This window comes from Mytilus trossulus, chromosome 3 (genome assembly GCF_036588685.1).
Source record: "Mytilus trossulus isolate FHL-02 chromosome 3, PNRI_Mtr1.1.1.hap1, whole genome shotgun sequence".
Lineage (NCBI taxonomy): Eukaryota > Metazoa > Mollusca > Bivalvia > Mytilida > Mytilidae > Mytilus > Mytilus trossulus.
The window spans coordinates 84989585-85006403 of NC_086375.1; the positions used below are offsets into that span (position 1 = coordinate 84989585).

At 33.2% G+C, this 16819-nt stretch overlaps 1 protein-coding gene across 1 annotated transcript; it reads left to right on the top strand.

Moving 5' to 3' along the window:
• Positions 1 to 701: 701 nt before the first annotated feature.
• LOC134711093 (muscarinic acetylcholine receptor M3-like) lies at positions 702 to 16610 on the top strand. Its single transcript, XM_063571526.1, has 2 exons — positions 702 to 1227; positions 15805 to 16610. The coding sequence occupies exons 1-2, from the start codon at positions 800 to 802 to the stop codon at positions 16559 to 16561; spliced, it is 1185 nt and encodes a 394-aa protein (XP_063427596.1). The 5' UTR covers positions 702 to 799; the 3' UTR covers positions 16562 to 16610.
• Positions 16611 to 16819: the final 209 nt, after the last annotated feature.

Consider the following 16819-nt stretch of genomic DNA (forward strand, 5'->3'; position numbering starts at 1 on the left):
CATATGAACTTTTTTATTATATAGATTCTCATCGTTAGGAAAAATATAATGATTTAAATTTGTTTTTTTGACTTCCATTTTACTGATAACTTACAATTAATTGACACTTTTTTTCTGAATTATATGATTTGTTTCTTGTTTATTATCTTTGTACTCTTTCACAGTGTCTTTATTGAAATACAAGTTGTGTAGTTCTATTGTTTATACCATCATCTTCTGGTAAACATATGAACTTTTTTATTATAAAGTTTTGGTTTGTATTAAAAGTTCCTTCAATAATAATTAAATTGTTATTTCAGAGGGGAAATGACGACATTTTCAAAGAAAATAATTACACTATTAAACATCCTTTGGAAGGATAATGAATACAAGTCGGTTAGATCAATCAGCTCAGGTATAAAAGTATTTCCGAACTTTTAATATTTCACTTTATTATAAAACCAATAATTACACAGCATCACAATCAAACTTCCCGGCAGTTCCAGCTCCGATCCGCATACTACTCTACAATAATAATGTTGTAAGCTAAAGGAAAATAGTTCCGGAACAGAATTGATCTGTGTACGGATTAAAAAGACAGAAGTCACCTGTTTCACGGAACTCATAGGAGGATCAACACACCACCCCAATTCGTGCTATAGAAAATAATAATAGAGCTGCAGTGCTTTACATTTAAACGAATGAAGGATTGAAAAAAATATTTTTGAAAGGAAAAATCGTTTTTACTAGTTTAGAAACAATCGGAAGTGGTTTGAGCTAAGCAAGTAACACAAAGGAAGCTGCCTGCAACGGAACAAATATGAGCAACAAAACTGAAGACCTTCCAGAATTTGTTCCTTCTAGTAAGAATATTGCCATTATTATTACACTCACCGCTTTAGTACTCGTGACTATAATAGGAAACTTTTTTGTTTTGTTAGCTTTCATTATAGAGTCAAAGTTACGAAAGGAAGCTTTCAACTATTTTATATTCAATCTCGCAATAACGGACTTTTTAGTAGCCATAACAGCCATGACGTTTTACATGATAGATACAGTCTTAGGATACTGGCCTTTTGGACCAGCCATGTGTGCCTTTTGGATATATGCCGACTATGCTATGACTTTTGCTTCGGTTTTCACCTTGACGGCAATTTCTATTGACAGATTCTGGTCGGTCACATGGCCCATCCATTACCGCAATAATTCATCAATTAAGAAGACGATCATTATGATTGCCATTGTATGGTAAGTATACATTTACTCTACAATTTGAACTAACTTGATACCAAGCCTACATTGCCTTAGCTCTTTTGGAATATTTGTTTTCAGTACCACCCGATTTTATCTTTCAACTGTTTTTGATACGAACGCACTTTATAACACAATGTTGTCTGCTGTATCCCTTCTTTTGACATTTTCACCCATTTTGTCTGTTTGTTTTGTTGACGCGTCGTGTTTTGTTAACGCATCGTTGTCAAATTGATGGAACTTGATGCCACTGCCGTACAAGTGAGAGACTTTGCGCTATAAAACCAGGTCCAATTCATCATTTTCTACACACGAAAATGCCTGTACCGAGTCAGAAATATGACAGATATATGTAATCCATTCGTTTGATGTGTTTGAATTGTTGATTTTGACATTCGATTTGGTAGTTCAGTATTTTTGTTATTTGACTTTTTTAGTCTAAATATATAGACGATGCAAGGAACGATTAATTAGCCTGTTCCTCATGCGTTTTATTTAGTATTGACGTGCATTATCTGGTCACTGTTGTATTATCTTACTTTGACTTGTCAAACCTTCAGAGTAATCTATTTTAAACTGTGACCACCCATGAGAAAGTCCATGAGATACAAAGAAAGAAAATTACGGGATCGGTAAAACAACGTAATAAGTCAATGTCTAATCCAAAAGTTTCAAGTCAAATTACAATACGGTGTCATTGACAAAAACATTCTACACTCGAATTGATGAAACCGCCTTTAAGGAGCTTTTTTAAAGCCATAGTTGGTTATTAAAATAAACCAAGTAAATCTATACAATCGTTGATATTTATGTCGAAAAAACTTGAATGGTTTATTAACTCATAGACTTCAATATAAATAGAATACCTTTGAAAGTTTCTTTGTATTTATAATAGACTTACACTATAATATATAGCTGTATTATTAATAACGTGGGAACTTGACATGCTTTGTATTCGATAACGACTGAATGAAGAGAAATTAAGAATTTAAATTTCGTTGCATGTGCATGTGCATACGCATTTAACTATATATGACTTACATAATCTACTAGCGCATTCACGTTATCAAGAAACGAAACCTTAATGCATTTAATGTTTAATTTTATAACCGTTAATGCTATCATTGATTCTGAATTGCCGTTTCTTTATACGTTGGCGAATAATTTGCCTATTTTCATTCGTAAAAGATGAATAATTGAATAGTTTCAATATATTTAAAACTTATTAATAATAGGGAGAAGCATACATGATCACAAATGCACATTGCTTAATCTTTCTGATATTGTAAACGATACAACAACATCTTCTATGTCTGTCTGCCATTTAAAAGTTAGGGCTATCACCATTGCTCTTAAATTTTAAACATCATTAAAAGCAATAATACATGGTGGATTCCTTAAACAAATTCTTATTTTGAACCGATCGACCTAGAAACTTGCCGCTTATCTTCATTTAGTTTAATATACTTTTATATATCGTCTACTCTAAAAGTTAAGGCCAAATATTGAAATTGTAATAGGAATGGTGATTTGTTACACAGTAGATTCTATTAAAACAAATAAAACTCATTATATGTTAACCACTGACAAACTTTACTCGACACATTCGTACATAGGTTTTCATTAAAGTCTAAGGACATTCACAATCTCTTCATGTCAACTAAAACAATGATATCAATCTAGAACAACTTGAATTTCAAGTTATTGCATTTTGAAATAAGTGTTTATCTGTTTTCAATCTGTAGTGCTAGTATCCAAAATTGTGTACAAGCACTTTATTGTACACGGATGATACATAATTGAACATGAAGATTTCAAAAACGGTTACTTCGGACTTTGTTGTATCAGATTTAAGTCGTAGTGCGGTATATTTTATGGACCGTTTGAAGGACGTGTTTTTCAACGAACAATCGGCACTCCAATTGGAACAAATTATGTCCCTCATCTTGCCCTTTTGATTGTTACTTGTCCTTTTATTCAAAACTTAATACAGGATTACGAAAAATGAAATAAGCAGTATCCGCTTTATACAGGATGTTCCATCACTACGAATTTGGTGACAATGTTGAACGGATCTATCCCATCGAACATGAGATAAGGTATACAGCAGATACAGCTGTTCATCATATCTTGACAAAAAAAATTGATAATGAGGCTCGATTCAAAACAACACTTAACTAGTTACGGAGTATATATCTCCCAGTTGATACGAAATTCCCGGGTTTGTATTTTCTATCATGACTTTCTTCATAGAAGGTTGCAGCTGACGAGCAATCTATTAAAAAGTAAAATCACAAAAATACTGAACTTAGAGGCAAATCAATTCGGAAAGTCCATAATTTCATGTCAAAATCAAATAACAAAACGCATACAAAACGAATGGACAAGGAATGTCATATTCCTGACTTGGTACAGGCATTTTCAAATGTAGACAATGGTGGATTAAACCTTGTTTTATAGCGCTAACTCTCTCACTTTGATGACAGTCTCATCAAATTCCGTTATATTTACAATGCTGCGTTAACTAAACAGACACAATAAATAAATAGTCAAAATATGAGTACAGCAGTCATTATCGTGTAACAATTTTAAAAGGAACAATTTAACAGAACACAAAAACATCTATCTACAAACACAGTAATTGATTTGCGTGTCTGACGTCAGTAAATTTTATACGTCACATATATTTGTCGTTCAATGTACATATAAACAATTTTGAAATTTCACATAGGCAATGTTAGCATACAGGGTTAAAAAATCAAAAGTATGTAAGAACAAATTACAGAAATAGACTGAGATTTAAAATAGTCCAAAAGTTATATGAAATTTATAAGAATCCACAAATAGTTAATTCCACTACGCGATTGAATAATTTTGACGTTTGTAATTCATAATAGAAATATATCATAATGACATAAAATAGAACAATATCATACTGACCGGATCTTTAAAAGTACAGAGTCACGTTATAAGAACCAAAGAAATACAAAAAGTCGCATATACAAAACATACTACCAAAAAAATGAAAGACAATACAAACACATTGATTGGATGTATAAGTACCGAGCCACGTTAAACGGATATCACATAAAACAATCCAACAGTAAAAATGAACAAAGACAAATGAAAAAACAATAAAACATGTTGTTAAGATGATAAACAACATCAGTACGAAGAATCTATACATTAAAACCATCATGTATTATTTGTGAAGTTGATACAGAATATTCATCAACAAGGTCTTGGTACCTTCCGGTGCACCTTTTTAGGAAAAGGACGAGGCGTTATTTGACATATCCCTGGTTCATCAACTTTCTACTCAGACACTGGTGACGTTTTACAAAGTCTGAGCAGAGCTGCAAGCTCTATAATATCGAATAAGTTGGGAAATATATATCCCATATGCAGGTGAAGTTGGTATATTGCTACTAAGGTGGGAGAAATTTAAAATTCTAATTAAGATTCTGGTACTGAGATTATTATTATTATTATTATACAATATTTATATAGCGCATTATATAATTTGAAAAATTACCCTAAGCGCTTAACATGAATAAACAAAAAATAAGACACATAAGGTAAAAGCAAACTATACAATCACATAAATACAATTTCTCAGCAGTGGCGTGTAAAATGAAAACATTGATTGTCGGTTAAATAGAATAATATAAAAGAATGTACAACCCACACAAAAAATATCAAAAATTTAAAATTAATCAAAATGAAAGAAAAGTAAAAAGTTTCAAAAAAATAAAAATGAGTTATGCCCGCGTCACACTGTCCCGATTTTTATATACGATGGACACCCGAATGCGAAAATTGTAAGTTCGTACGAAGTTGGTCCCGATCTCGTTAAAATACCAAAACGTGACCGAAGCAAGTACGATGAATAACGAAGTCTATACGATGGTGCCTAAATTATATACGATAGCAAAAGATGGACATACGAAGGTTAACCAAAGACGGGTATTTAAGCTTCATATCTCAGCCGAAGCCTACACGATGGATCACGAAGGCTACACGATGGATTACGATGATGGCGCTATGGCCATACGATGTCGTGTACAGCTTACGATGCATTTAAAATATATGGCGGGAAATCGATCTTTTTGTCTAATTCTTATAAAATTTAGTTTATTATCCCCTCGCCTACTACATGTAAATTGCGTGTAGATGATCAAAATTTGGTATGGTGTTACTCGTTAAGAATATCTTAAGCGCTATTGACTTTAAAGTTCAAAGGTCAAGGTCGCAGTGGCAGTTGTAATACAAGGCAATACCACCCTTGTGGACACTCTAAAACCAATATGCTTCAAAAGATTTTAACCCCATTTGGTATATTGTTCCTCCTTGTAATGATCTGACATTTTTTACGTTCAAGGCCAAAGATCAAAGTCATGCAGATGGTCTTGTTCTTTCTCCTTAAAATAGCATAATACACGGGAAATTGGTTGCTAATTTATTACCTGCTGGTTCAAAAGACAATATTAAAGGTATTTCCAGTAACTGAATGTTTTTGTTGATTTCTAAAAAAATTGTTTATGTATCAAATATACATATTCAATTTACCATTTTCTGCATGTGACATATACAAATATAGTGTCCATATTTGTCCCCAACATGTTACATACGAGGGGATGCCACGCTCGGCATTGCCTTGTTTGAATTGTAAAATGTGTGCACTAGTCGAAATAATCACCCATAATTATGCCCATGTTCACTGATCTATCCTAAAGGTAAGGTAATGGGTTCGTTGATCCCTTTTATTCGAAAAGAGCTCTTTTCAAGAGAATATCATAATAATATAGACAAAAGGAATGATATAGCGAAAGCAGCAAATGCGGCAAAATATGACATATAGAAAACAAAATTGTTATGGAGTAAACATTCGTGTGACAACAACTCGGACGATACATAAAAAATCAGAATAACGAAGAAAAGTTGGTTTCCCTATATACGTGTACCTGCAGTGTTGGTGTACGAGGCGCGTTAATGATTTTCATTATGTTACTTGATATGAAAAATTGACAAAAAATAATATTTTACTTGTAAAAGTAAATCCTGAGCCTGTTATAGCTGCTCTTCTTGTTCCATTTGAATTAATAGAAACCACGCTGTTGCCTTTCTTGTTTTCATAGAATCATATGATATGATCTCCATTTTTTGTGAACGTCTTTCTTAACTGTCGTATTAGACTGACCAATGCATATCGCGCATGACACTTTAAATGTATTTTAGCGCGAAAATTAACTTACATTTAGCTGGATTTATTGCCGTCGTAGTCCCATCTGGTCGCCTTCGTACTTTTATTCCATGGCAACATGACGGGATTACGAAGTATTCACGAAGTCGTGTTGCAAAGATGCATTCCCGGTGACATTACGATGGTGAGGATGGTGATACGAACTCAATACGAATCCTCAACATCGGACGCACCTTCGGGGATTTTTTAACATGTTAAAAAATTTAGAACCCTCCCCGAATTTGTCCCCGAGGGCTAGAAAAAGTGGCCGATGGTTCTACGATGGTTAAAAATAGCACTACGAATGGCCCGATCTGGATACGACCAGTCCCGATTTTGAAAACTTCCATAATCGTGTTGCCATCGGCGTAAAAATCGGGACAGTGTGACGCGGGCATTTAGAAAAATTTAAAATGTCCTCTGTATAAATTTAAAATAATGATTATCATTAAACCACAGTGACTCAAGTATTAAAAATTATTAAGTAAAAGTTCACAATACAATCAACTGGTAAAACAAATTGTTCATACATTTCAAAATTTTCAAAAAATCAATGAAAGCACTTCGGAAAAAATATGTCTTAAGATCCTTTTTAAAAACGTCAAGTGATTGTTCATTTCGTAAGGATGAAGGTAAGCTGTTCCAAAGAGTTGGTGCGGCAATATCGAACCGTCGTTCACCATAGCGTTTTGTCCTAACATCGTTTGGTAGTCGTAAAAGCATGCTTTTCTCCGATCGCAAGGCTCTACCAGGTTTGTAATGTTCAACTAATTCCTGTAGGTATGATGGTGCCTTGCCATGAATTGCTTTAAAAACGTACAGCAGGAGTTTGTACTGACAACGAAAATGAACCGGTAACCAGTGCAATGAAATGAGAACAGGTGTTATTGAATCGTATTTTCTCTTGCGCGTTATTAGCCGTGATGCTGTATTTTGCACACGCTGTAGTTTTGTTATTACACAGCTATTTGTTCCATATAACAGCGCATAACAATAATCTAGTCGTGATGTAACGAGTGAGCACACTAGAGTCTTACATGCCTCATCTGTATTCAGGGATCTAATGCGACCAATATTTCGTATCTGATGTAAACATGCTTTTGTCGTTGCACTAGCTTGTTGTTCCATGCTGAGTGTTTTGTCAAAATAAAATCCAAGATTTTTCACACAAGAAGCATCAGTCAATATAGTTCCATCGAATGTTAGTTGGAAACTGGATAGTTGCTTTAGTTGTTGTTTTGGTGCAAACACAATTAATTCGGTTTTGTCTTGGTTTAATTTAAGCATGTTGATACTCATCCTTGCACTGATATCCGACAAACAGTTCTCAAGACGATTGGAGAGGTCCGACCAGTCTCCAAGAGGTTTAATGACTTGATGCACTTGCGTGTCGCCAGCGTATGAATGGTAAGACATCCCATGTCGCCTGCAAATTTCTCCGACTGGTTTGGCAAACATACAGAAAAGTTTTGGTCCCAACACAGAGCCTTGTGGTACACCAAAGCCGAGTCTGATATCATCCGATTGTACCGATCCGATAGAAACACGATGAGTTCTATCTGTCAAATATTATTTCAACCACAACAGTGCCTCAGCAGTTATCCCAAATGAAAACTCTAAACGATTGAGAAGTATTGTATGGTCGATAGTGTCAAATGCAGCAGATAAGTCAAGCATAAGCAAGACTACACAACAGTTATTATCAAGTGCGCACACAATATCATTATGGACGCGCAAGAGAGCGGTTTCCGTAGAATGGTAGGCACGATACGCTGACTGAACATGATCATAGAGAGAATAAGACGTGATGTGATTCTCAAAACGAGTGGCAACTACTTTCTCATTTATCTTGGAAATGAATGGTAAATTTGAGACCGGCCGATAGTTTTTTAACACTTCTTTGTCTAAACTCGTGTTTTTCAATAGTGATCTCACTGTGTAAGTCAAATTCGAGATATAAGTCTAAAAATGAGGCGGAGGAAGCCGTGTCTGTTGTTTCTTTAATTTCTAGTTCTGGGGGATATATAAATGGAACTCAATCTGAAAAGTTCGGATTGTTTATGGAAAGAACATGCAAAATGAAGCATGTCACATGTGGAGCAGATTAAGAACCTGAGATAACCCTCATTTCTTGGTGGGTTCGTGTTGCTATGTCTTTAGATTTCTATGTTGTATTCTTGTTTGTCTGTTTGTTTGCTACTTTATTTTTATCATGGCGTTGTCAGTTTGTTTTCGACCAATGAGGTTAAATGTCCTCTCATTTATGGGTTTTGAAATTCATGTTCCAAGTGAAATTTCGGAATTCCAGGAGTTTTCCTTGTTGAAGACAACATGAACCTTATTTAGGGATATGTCTGAATATTTGAGGTTTTTGCTTCAACTTTTTAACTATACATGTATTCGATTTGTGGTATTATCCTCACTTTTTTAATGTATGCTTTGTTCGTTATTTTATATCCTGTTCGTTATTTGAACAAATGTGAATTTGGTTCAAGAGTTCAATGTTCAACAGTAAACATTCCTTTGTTTTCTATATTTATAAAAAAAATTATCTCTCAATTATTTCTTCAATTGTTTTGTTTTCTTCTTTTTTCTCAATGTGTTCATTCTAACATTCTTTTAAAATTGTAACACGATAATGACTGATGTACCCATATGTCAGACACAGCATATGTGTTTTTAATTTGATAGATGTTTTTGTGTTCTGTTAAATTGTTTCTTTTTAAATTGTAAAAAGAAATTGTGAATTAATGACTGCTCTACCCATATTTTGACTATTCTATTTATTATGTCTGTTTAGTTTACGCATCATTGTAAATATAACGGTATTTATGACACTGTCGTACAAAGTGAAAGGTTTAGCGCTATAAAACCAGGTTTAATTCACCATTTTCTTCATTTGAAAATGCATGTACCAAGTCAGAATTAACAGTTGTTGTTTATTCGTTTTTTATGTGTTTTGTCATTTGTTTTTGCCATGATTTTCCGATTTTATTTTCCTGTAAGCTCAGTAGTGATTTAACTTTTTTCTTTGATAATTTTAATAAATTTGTAGGCTGTTAAAATTTGAGTTTGAAGCAATTGTATTTTTTTAAGATACTCATGCATTTTGTTGTGAACTGTTGTTATCTTGCTGTCTCCTTAAGGTGTGTATCTGACATTTGCTTTATTCTCAAATGATGATAAAAATAAGCAAAGAAAGTTGTCAGGGATTGGATATCAAACTTAATTATTTGTAATTCTATATACAATAGTTATTATACATACCGAAAACACAAAACTAAAAGATTAAAAGAAAAAAATATATTGGAGTTGATTTCAAAAGCTTTGGAATTTATGCATATTCACTCGATTAGAGTTTAACGGACTTAAAAAGAACCATTTGCCTGAAGAATTTAATAAGATTCATTGTTTGCGGGTATACAGCACGCACCAGTTTCTTCTTTTTCAATTTGAATCGTTTGATGTTTATTGCTTTCATAGTTTCTGAAAGATCAAAATGACGAAAAGAAAGATTATGATACTTTTAACGAAGTAAAAATTGTTCGTGTAGGCGAAAAACAGTAAAAGTTGACATCGAATGATAAAAAAAATTAATTGCATGTTGAATTTTGAAATTGAACGTTGAATGATCAAATCGAATGTTGAATCTTAAAATCAAATGTTGAGTGTTAAAAAATGATTGTTTACTGTTATTATAAATCGAATGTTAACAATATTGATGATGAAAATTGTAAACGAATTTCATAATATGAATATTGAACAAAATAAATTAAAGAAAAAACGAAAAAAATAATAGATAAAGGCAACAGTAGTATACCTATGTTCAAAACTCATAAATCAATAGACAAAAACAAATCCGGGTCATAAACCAAAACCGAGGGAAACGCATTAAATACAGGAAAATTACTACACAACATTAAAATGTAACACACACAGAAAAGAAACAAAGCATTAGACAAAATCCGATGCGAATAACAAATATAACATCAAAACTAAATACATGAATTTGGGATAGAAAAGTACAGTGACACGTCTATAATAATGTGACTTCACACTCAAATATAAGAGGAAACAAACGACACAAAAGATCCACAACGTTAAAATGTAACACACACAGAAACGAATTCCTGACTTGGTACAAAGCATTTTTTAAAGAAAACAATGGTGGGCTGAACCTGGTTTTGTGGCATGCCAAACCTCCCTCTATAATAATAATAATAATAAATTCTTTATTTAAAGAGGGTAACTCAATTAGAAATAGTCTAATTTTCATTGAGGCCCTCAAACAAAATACACGCATACAGTTAACATTGATACATTAAATTACAATATATATTACTAGTATATACAACAATTCAATCACTAAAATATACAAAGGGTAATAAAATGACAATATTTGATATAGTTTTGTTAGAGAAAAACAAATTATTTGACTTGCATATAATTTTCAAGAAAATGATTATAACTATGTTTCTTGAATAATTCCACATTAGGACATTTTTATATTTCGAGTGGTAACTTATTCCATACTTTGGTTGCCTCTGTTATGGCCATGTGAAATATAACATAAAAATGACAACACAACATTACATGACTACAATAGAAATAAATAGGAGAACAAATTGACAAAGAAACACAAGAATAATAGTTAACAAAAGGCAACAGGTTTAAAATGTTTTCTCAGTTTGAATATAGAACCAACTTGACATCCATGTGATTTAAGTCGTTGTTCCTTTTTTAAACTCCGTGTTTGTTTGTTATAGTACACTCTATTAGCTTGAAAAACAGCACACACAACATTTTCCTAAAGTCCAAAAGGTGAAAAAGTATATTTAAACAAAACGCATTTGACTAACAGGTCGAACAACTGATGTTCTTTAACCCTGCTGACTGCCATTGGCGATTGCCAAATAAAATTGATCACAAGATGTAACAAAATGGATCCTAATATAAATTTAATACTAAACAGAAATAAAAGTTTAACTGGTGGCCACGATGTCATGCCACAAACATACGGTGTCAATATCTTTTAAGTACACCAGATCCGGATTTCGACAATAAATGTCTCTTCAGTGAAGTTAGGGATCAAAACGGTATTTGGAAGGCCATATAACAAGTACCCTCATTTTTAAAAAAAGTACCCTCATGTTTAGATAAACTTTTGAATTTTAAGAGTCAATATAGGATGAACGGATCATATAAACCGGAGGGAAAATATGATACAAGCCCAAACAAAAAATATAAACGAGTCTAAATTGAAAACTACGTTCAAACCTATGATTGCGTTGGATAAAAACCGCAATTTTTATACGTGTGCATGTAAACAAATTTCGTTGTAGAAGGGACTAAAAACAGCATTTTCCAAAAGACCAAAAGGTGAAAAAGTATATTTAAACAAAACGCATTTAACTAACAGGTCGAACAACTGTTTTTCTTTAACCCTGCTGACTGCCATTGGCGATTGCCAAATAAAATTGATCACAAGATGTAACAAAATGGATCCTAATATAAATTTAATACTAAACAGAAATAAAAGTTTAACTTGTGACCACGATGTTATGCCACAAACATACGGTATATATATATATCCATGTATCACCATCATTGATGGCGATCCGATGGATACATCTGTTGTAGGGTTGTCACTGACTCAGACGTACTTATGAATATAATTATTTTCTGGGACTGTATCTTACATTAATTTATAGGATCCTTTACTATAGATAATTTAGCTGATCTGTAACAACAACATCTTCATGCCTTATATATCATGTACTGTAGTACGCCGCTAGATTAAAACTGACGTGGAAAGGTATCACATGCCCACCGAAAGCCCTTTTTTTAGAGCCCAGGTGGACGTGTGGTCTAGCGGGACGGCTGTAGTGCAGGCGATTTGGTGTCACGATATCACAGTAGCATGGGTTCGAATCCCGGCGAGGGAAGAACCAAAAATTTGCGAAAGCAAATTTACAGATCTAACATTGTTGGGTTGATGGTTAGACGAGTTGTATATATATATATATAGTTTTCAATTTAGACTCGTTTATATTTTTTGTTTGGGCATGTATCATGTTTTCCCTCCGGTTTATATGATCCGTTCATCCTATATATTGTCTCTTAAAATTCAAGAGTCAATCTTAAATTGAGAGTAAATTATATGGCCTTCCAAATACCGTTTCGATCCCTAACATCACTGAAGAGACATATATTGTCGAAATCTAGATCTGGTGTACTAAAGAAATATTGACACCGAATGTTTGTGGCAATACATCGTAGCCACAAGTAAACAAAATTATTTTTTTCTGTGACGTATTAAATTTATATTTAGATTCAGTTTGTTACATCTTGTGATCAATTTTATTTGGCAATCGTCAATGGCAGTCAGCAGGGTTAAAGAACATCAGTTGTTCGACCTGTTAGTCAAATGCGTTTTGTTTAAATATACTTTTTCACTTTTTTGGTCTTTTGGAAAATGTTGTTTGTGCTGTTTTTAGACCCTTCTACAACGAAATTTGTTTGACATGCACACGTCCAAAAATTGCGGTTTTTATCCAACGCAATCATAGGTTTGAACGTAGTTTTCAATTTAGACTCGTTTATATATACGGCTGCAGTGCAGGCGATTTGGTGTCACGATATCACAGTAGCATGGGTTCGAATCCCGGCGAGGGAAGAACCAAAAATTTGCGAAAGCAAATTTACAGATCTAACATTGTTGGGTTGATGTTTAGACGAGTTGTATATACATTATGTACACAGCCATGTATCACCATCATTGATGGCGATCCGATGGATACATCTGTTGTAGGGTTGTCACTGACTCAGACGTACTTATGAATATAATTATTTTCTGTGACTGTATCTTACATTAATTTGTAGGATCCTTTACTATAGATAATTTAGCTGATCTGTAACAATAACATCTTCATGCCTTATATATCATGTACTGTAGTACGCCGTTAGATTAAAACTGACGTGGAAAGGTAACATATGGCCACCGAAAGCTCTTTTTTTGAGAGCCCAGGTGGTCGTGTGGTCTAGCGGGACGGCTGCAGTGCAGGCGATTTGGTGTCACGATATCACAGTAGCATGGGTTCGAATCCCGGCGAGGGAAGAACCAAAAATTTGCGAAAGCAAATTTACAGATCTAACATTGTTGGGTTGATGTTTAGACGAGTTGTATATATATATATATATAGGAAGATGTGGTGTGAGTGCCAATGCGACAACTCTCCATCCAAATAGTAATTTATAAAAGTAAACCCTTATAGGTCAATGTACGGCCTTCAACACAGAGCCTTGGCTCACACCGAACAATAAGCTATAAAGGGCCCCAAAACTAATAGTGTAAAACCATTCAAAACGGGAAAACGAACGGTCTTATCTTTAAAAACGAGAAAAGAGAAACGTATAAATTACATAAACAAACGACAACTACTGTATATCAGATTCCTGACATAGGACAGGAATATGTGCATTTATATTGTTTAATACTTTTTTGGTCTTACTAACGAATTTATACTTTTGGAAGAATTACCGTTGACTAGTTTCATATAATGTTGCGGTCTTGAAACTGACATTTCCATAGGCTTTCATGTAACACAGCTGATCTTTAAAATTTGTTATTCAAAAAAGCAAGTCAGAAATTCTTGTTCATGTACATATATACATTAAGTGTTGTACTTAAACGATTTAATGCAAAAGTAAGCAATTTGCTCTGAGGAATATTAAGTTAATCAACCTCGAAGTCAAAAGTAAATTTTTCTACTTTCTGTTTGCTGTTATCATCCAGACGGAATACGTCCATCGTCCTTGTTTAATTCCTGAAAAAGATGCAATATGTGTGTTTCATTGAAACAGAACTTTTAATAAACCATAAAAAAAATGGAACAACATCAATAGGTCTTTCCACGAAAGGCGGAAAGACCTTATAATAATAGCAATGACAACAATTCAAATGGATTTTCCACGCAAAAGTTGAAAGACCTGATTATATCCTAATATTAAAAAGGATAACAGTAGATCGTCAAGAACTATTAATACTTAACTGATTATGACACATATCAATTTTCAGTTCTCTTGTATTATATCTTTATTGTTGATGTTGTACATTCCTGTGGCATTTCAATGAACATCTGTATTTTATATTCTCCAGACGATAATGCATTTATTTTTAATCTGACATTATACACGTATACATAGCCCGACAATTAAGTATCTATAGTCATTTTAACTGCTACTTGCGAATCAATTTCCATTACGGATATGTTGTATGAAATTAATTATCCTCTTAAAATGTCTTCATATTAAATGCTGTCGTAATGAATAGGAATAATCTCTTTGTTGCTATAACATATACGATGTCATTCTTAGATGTAAACAACGATATCAAAAACAAATTTATTGTATAATAAATGTTACTTTCTAATGTTAATAACATAATAACACTATAATGGACCATCATCATTTGATATTAAACTTTGAAAGTTTAACCAAAAACAAATGATTTATCGCTTTTGTGCAAATTTAAATAAATAAATGAGTGAATACATAAAGGAAGAAACAGCTGTATTTACTAAGAGCACCCCTACAGTTGGACGTTCCAGATCCAGATCGTTTGTCTCGTTAAATGTTTATTCACACTAGAACTATTTCAAGGAAATACAGTTTTACGCTAATAAAATTAACGGTACCAATTTTCTTGCACCAGATGCGCATTTCGACAATACATGTATCTTCAGTGATGCTCGTGGCCAAAATATTTGAATTCCAAAGCTTATATAAAAGATGAAGAGCTATAATCTAAAAAATTGTCAATCACCTTTGTAGATATTTAGCACAAGTGGCAAACACTCATTGAAATTAATACAAGTAAATTAACCTTTGACTCACTACTGACCTTTGCAAACTTTCAACGACACTCATATCCTCTCTTAGATGGTCCAGATTTTTGAATCAGTCGAATTTATAACAAATCAATAACAAAAAAAGACTAACATACTATATAAAATGTTCTTTTTCAAAAGAAATTCGAGATAAAGATAAACAATAAAATGAACAAAAGATTAACAAGTTCAGTCTAACGCTATATATAATGATGTATCTTTTTAAAGACTTCTGCACATATTGAAAACAGTAAAATCACAAATATAGTTCTTGATGTTAGTTTGAAGTGAGATATTTAAGAATCCTACAGATTGAATATCCCATACAATTGTTGTTGTTTACAGGCCATGAAGATTAATCAAAATAGCACTTTGTTTTAGATGACTATAATAATAAGGTTTAAATGACTTGCATATCGTTTATGTTTTTTTTCTTTATTTCAGGGTTATTGTGGTTACGATATGGACTCCACCATTTATTGGAGATCGACTGAAGCATAACGAAGAATATTCATGTATTTGGGAACCAAACGAAAACAGGGAGTTTATAATTGTAGTAGATGTGATAGGGCATTATTTACCATGCGCCCTTATGATGATTTCTTACGTCAAAGTTTTGACTGTAATGAGAAAAAGAGGGAAAATTAAACCTAAGATCCATGCGAATGCCAGGTCTACTATTAATGAACAACAATCGAATATCACAGTCACTAGTATTTATAGTAAAATACAAGACCTCCCAATAAACAAGAGTACACAAAATCCTTACTCAAACGATACCACAAAGCCACCTGATAAAAACGTTACAAATAACCAGATTGAATTTATAAGCAGTCCACAAGATTCTCGACCTGTTGCTCCAGATCAACTGACGTCAACGTCATCATCTCAAACTACGCAGAGAACGCAAGGTGGAAATCGATGCACCAATGAAACAACCAATGATGTAAATTATAACAAATCAGAGAGAAAGATTTTCATCACCTTGTCATATGTCGTTTTAAGTTATCTTATATTTTGGTTTCCGTTTTATGTCACGTGGGATATATATGCGTTCCATCCAGATCTGGTTCCACCGTTGTTATATACGGTGATGTTTTGGATGACATACTTAAACTCAACCCTTAACCCTATCATCTATGCTTATACCAATAAAGATTTTCGACGTACCTTTGGGAAAATAATGAGGTGCAAGTGTTGAACTATGACTTAGATGATGTTATTTTCAACAAATTAACTCAAAACAACCTCAGACTGGCATGCACTGAAAAGTGATCCTCAGGAGGTTGATGGTTTTCCTTAACTAAAGAAGTAGAAGAACATCAGAAGGAAGGTTAAAAACGGAAGAAAAGAGTTTATAGCTAAAGCTAAAGCATCTGTTCTTATGTTGTAATGAATTCTGTTGTATAGTTTTATATGTACCAAGTTGTAGATTAGTTTTTTTGATATACAAGACATT

Bases quoted from the DNA above. Each gene is read 5' to 3' on its own strand.
- LOC134711093 (XM_063571526.1), top strand. From the start codon at position 800: ATGAGCAACAAAACTGAAGACCTTCCAGAATTTGTTCCTTCTAGTAAG. The intron at 1,228-15,804 runs GTAAGTATACAT...TCTTTATTTCAG, and splicing joins ATTATGATTGCCATTGTATG to GGTTATTGTGGTTACGATAT.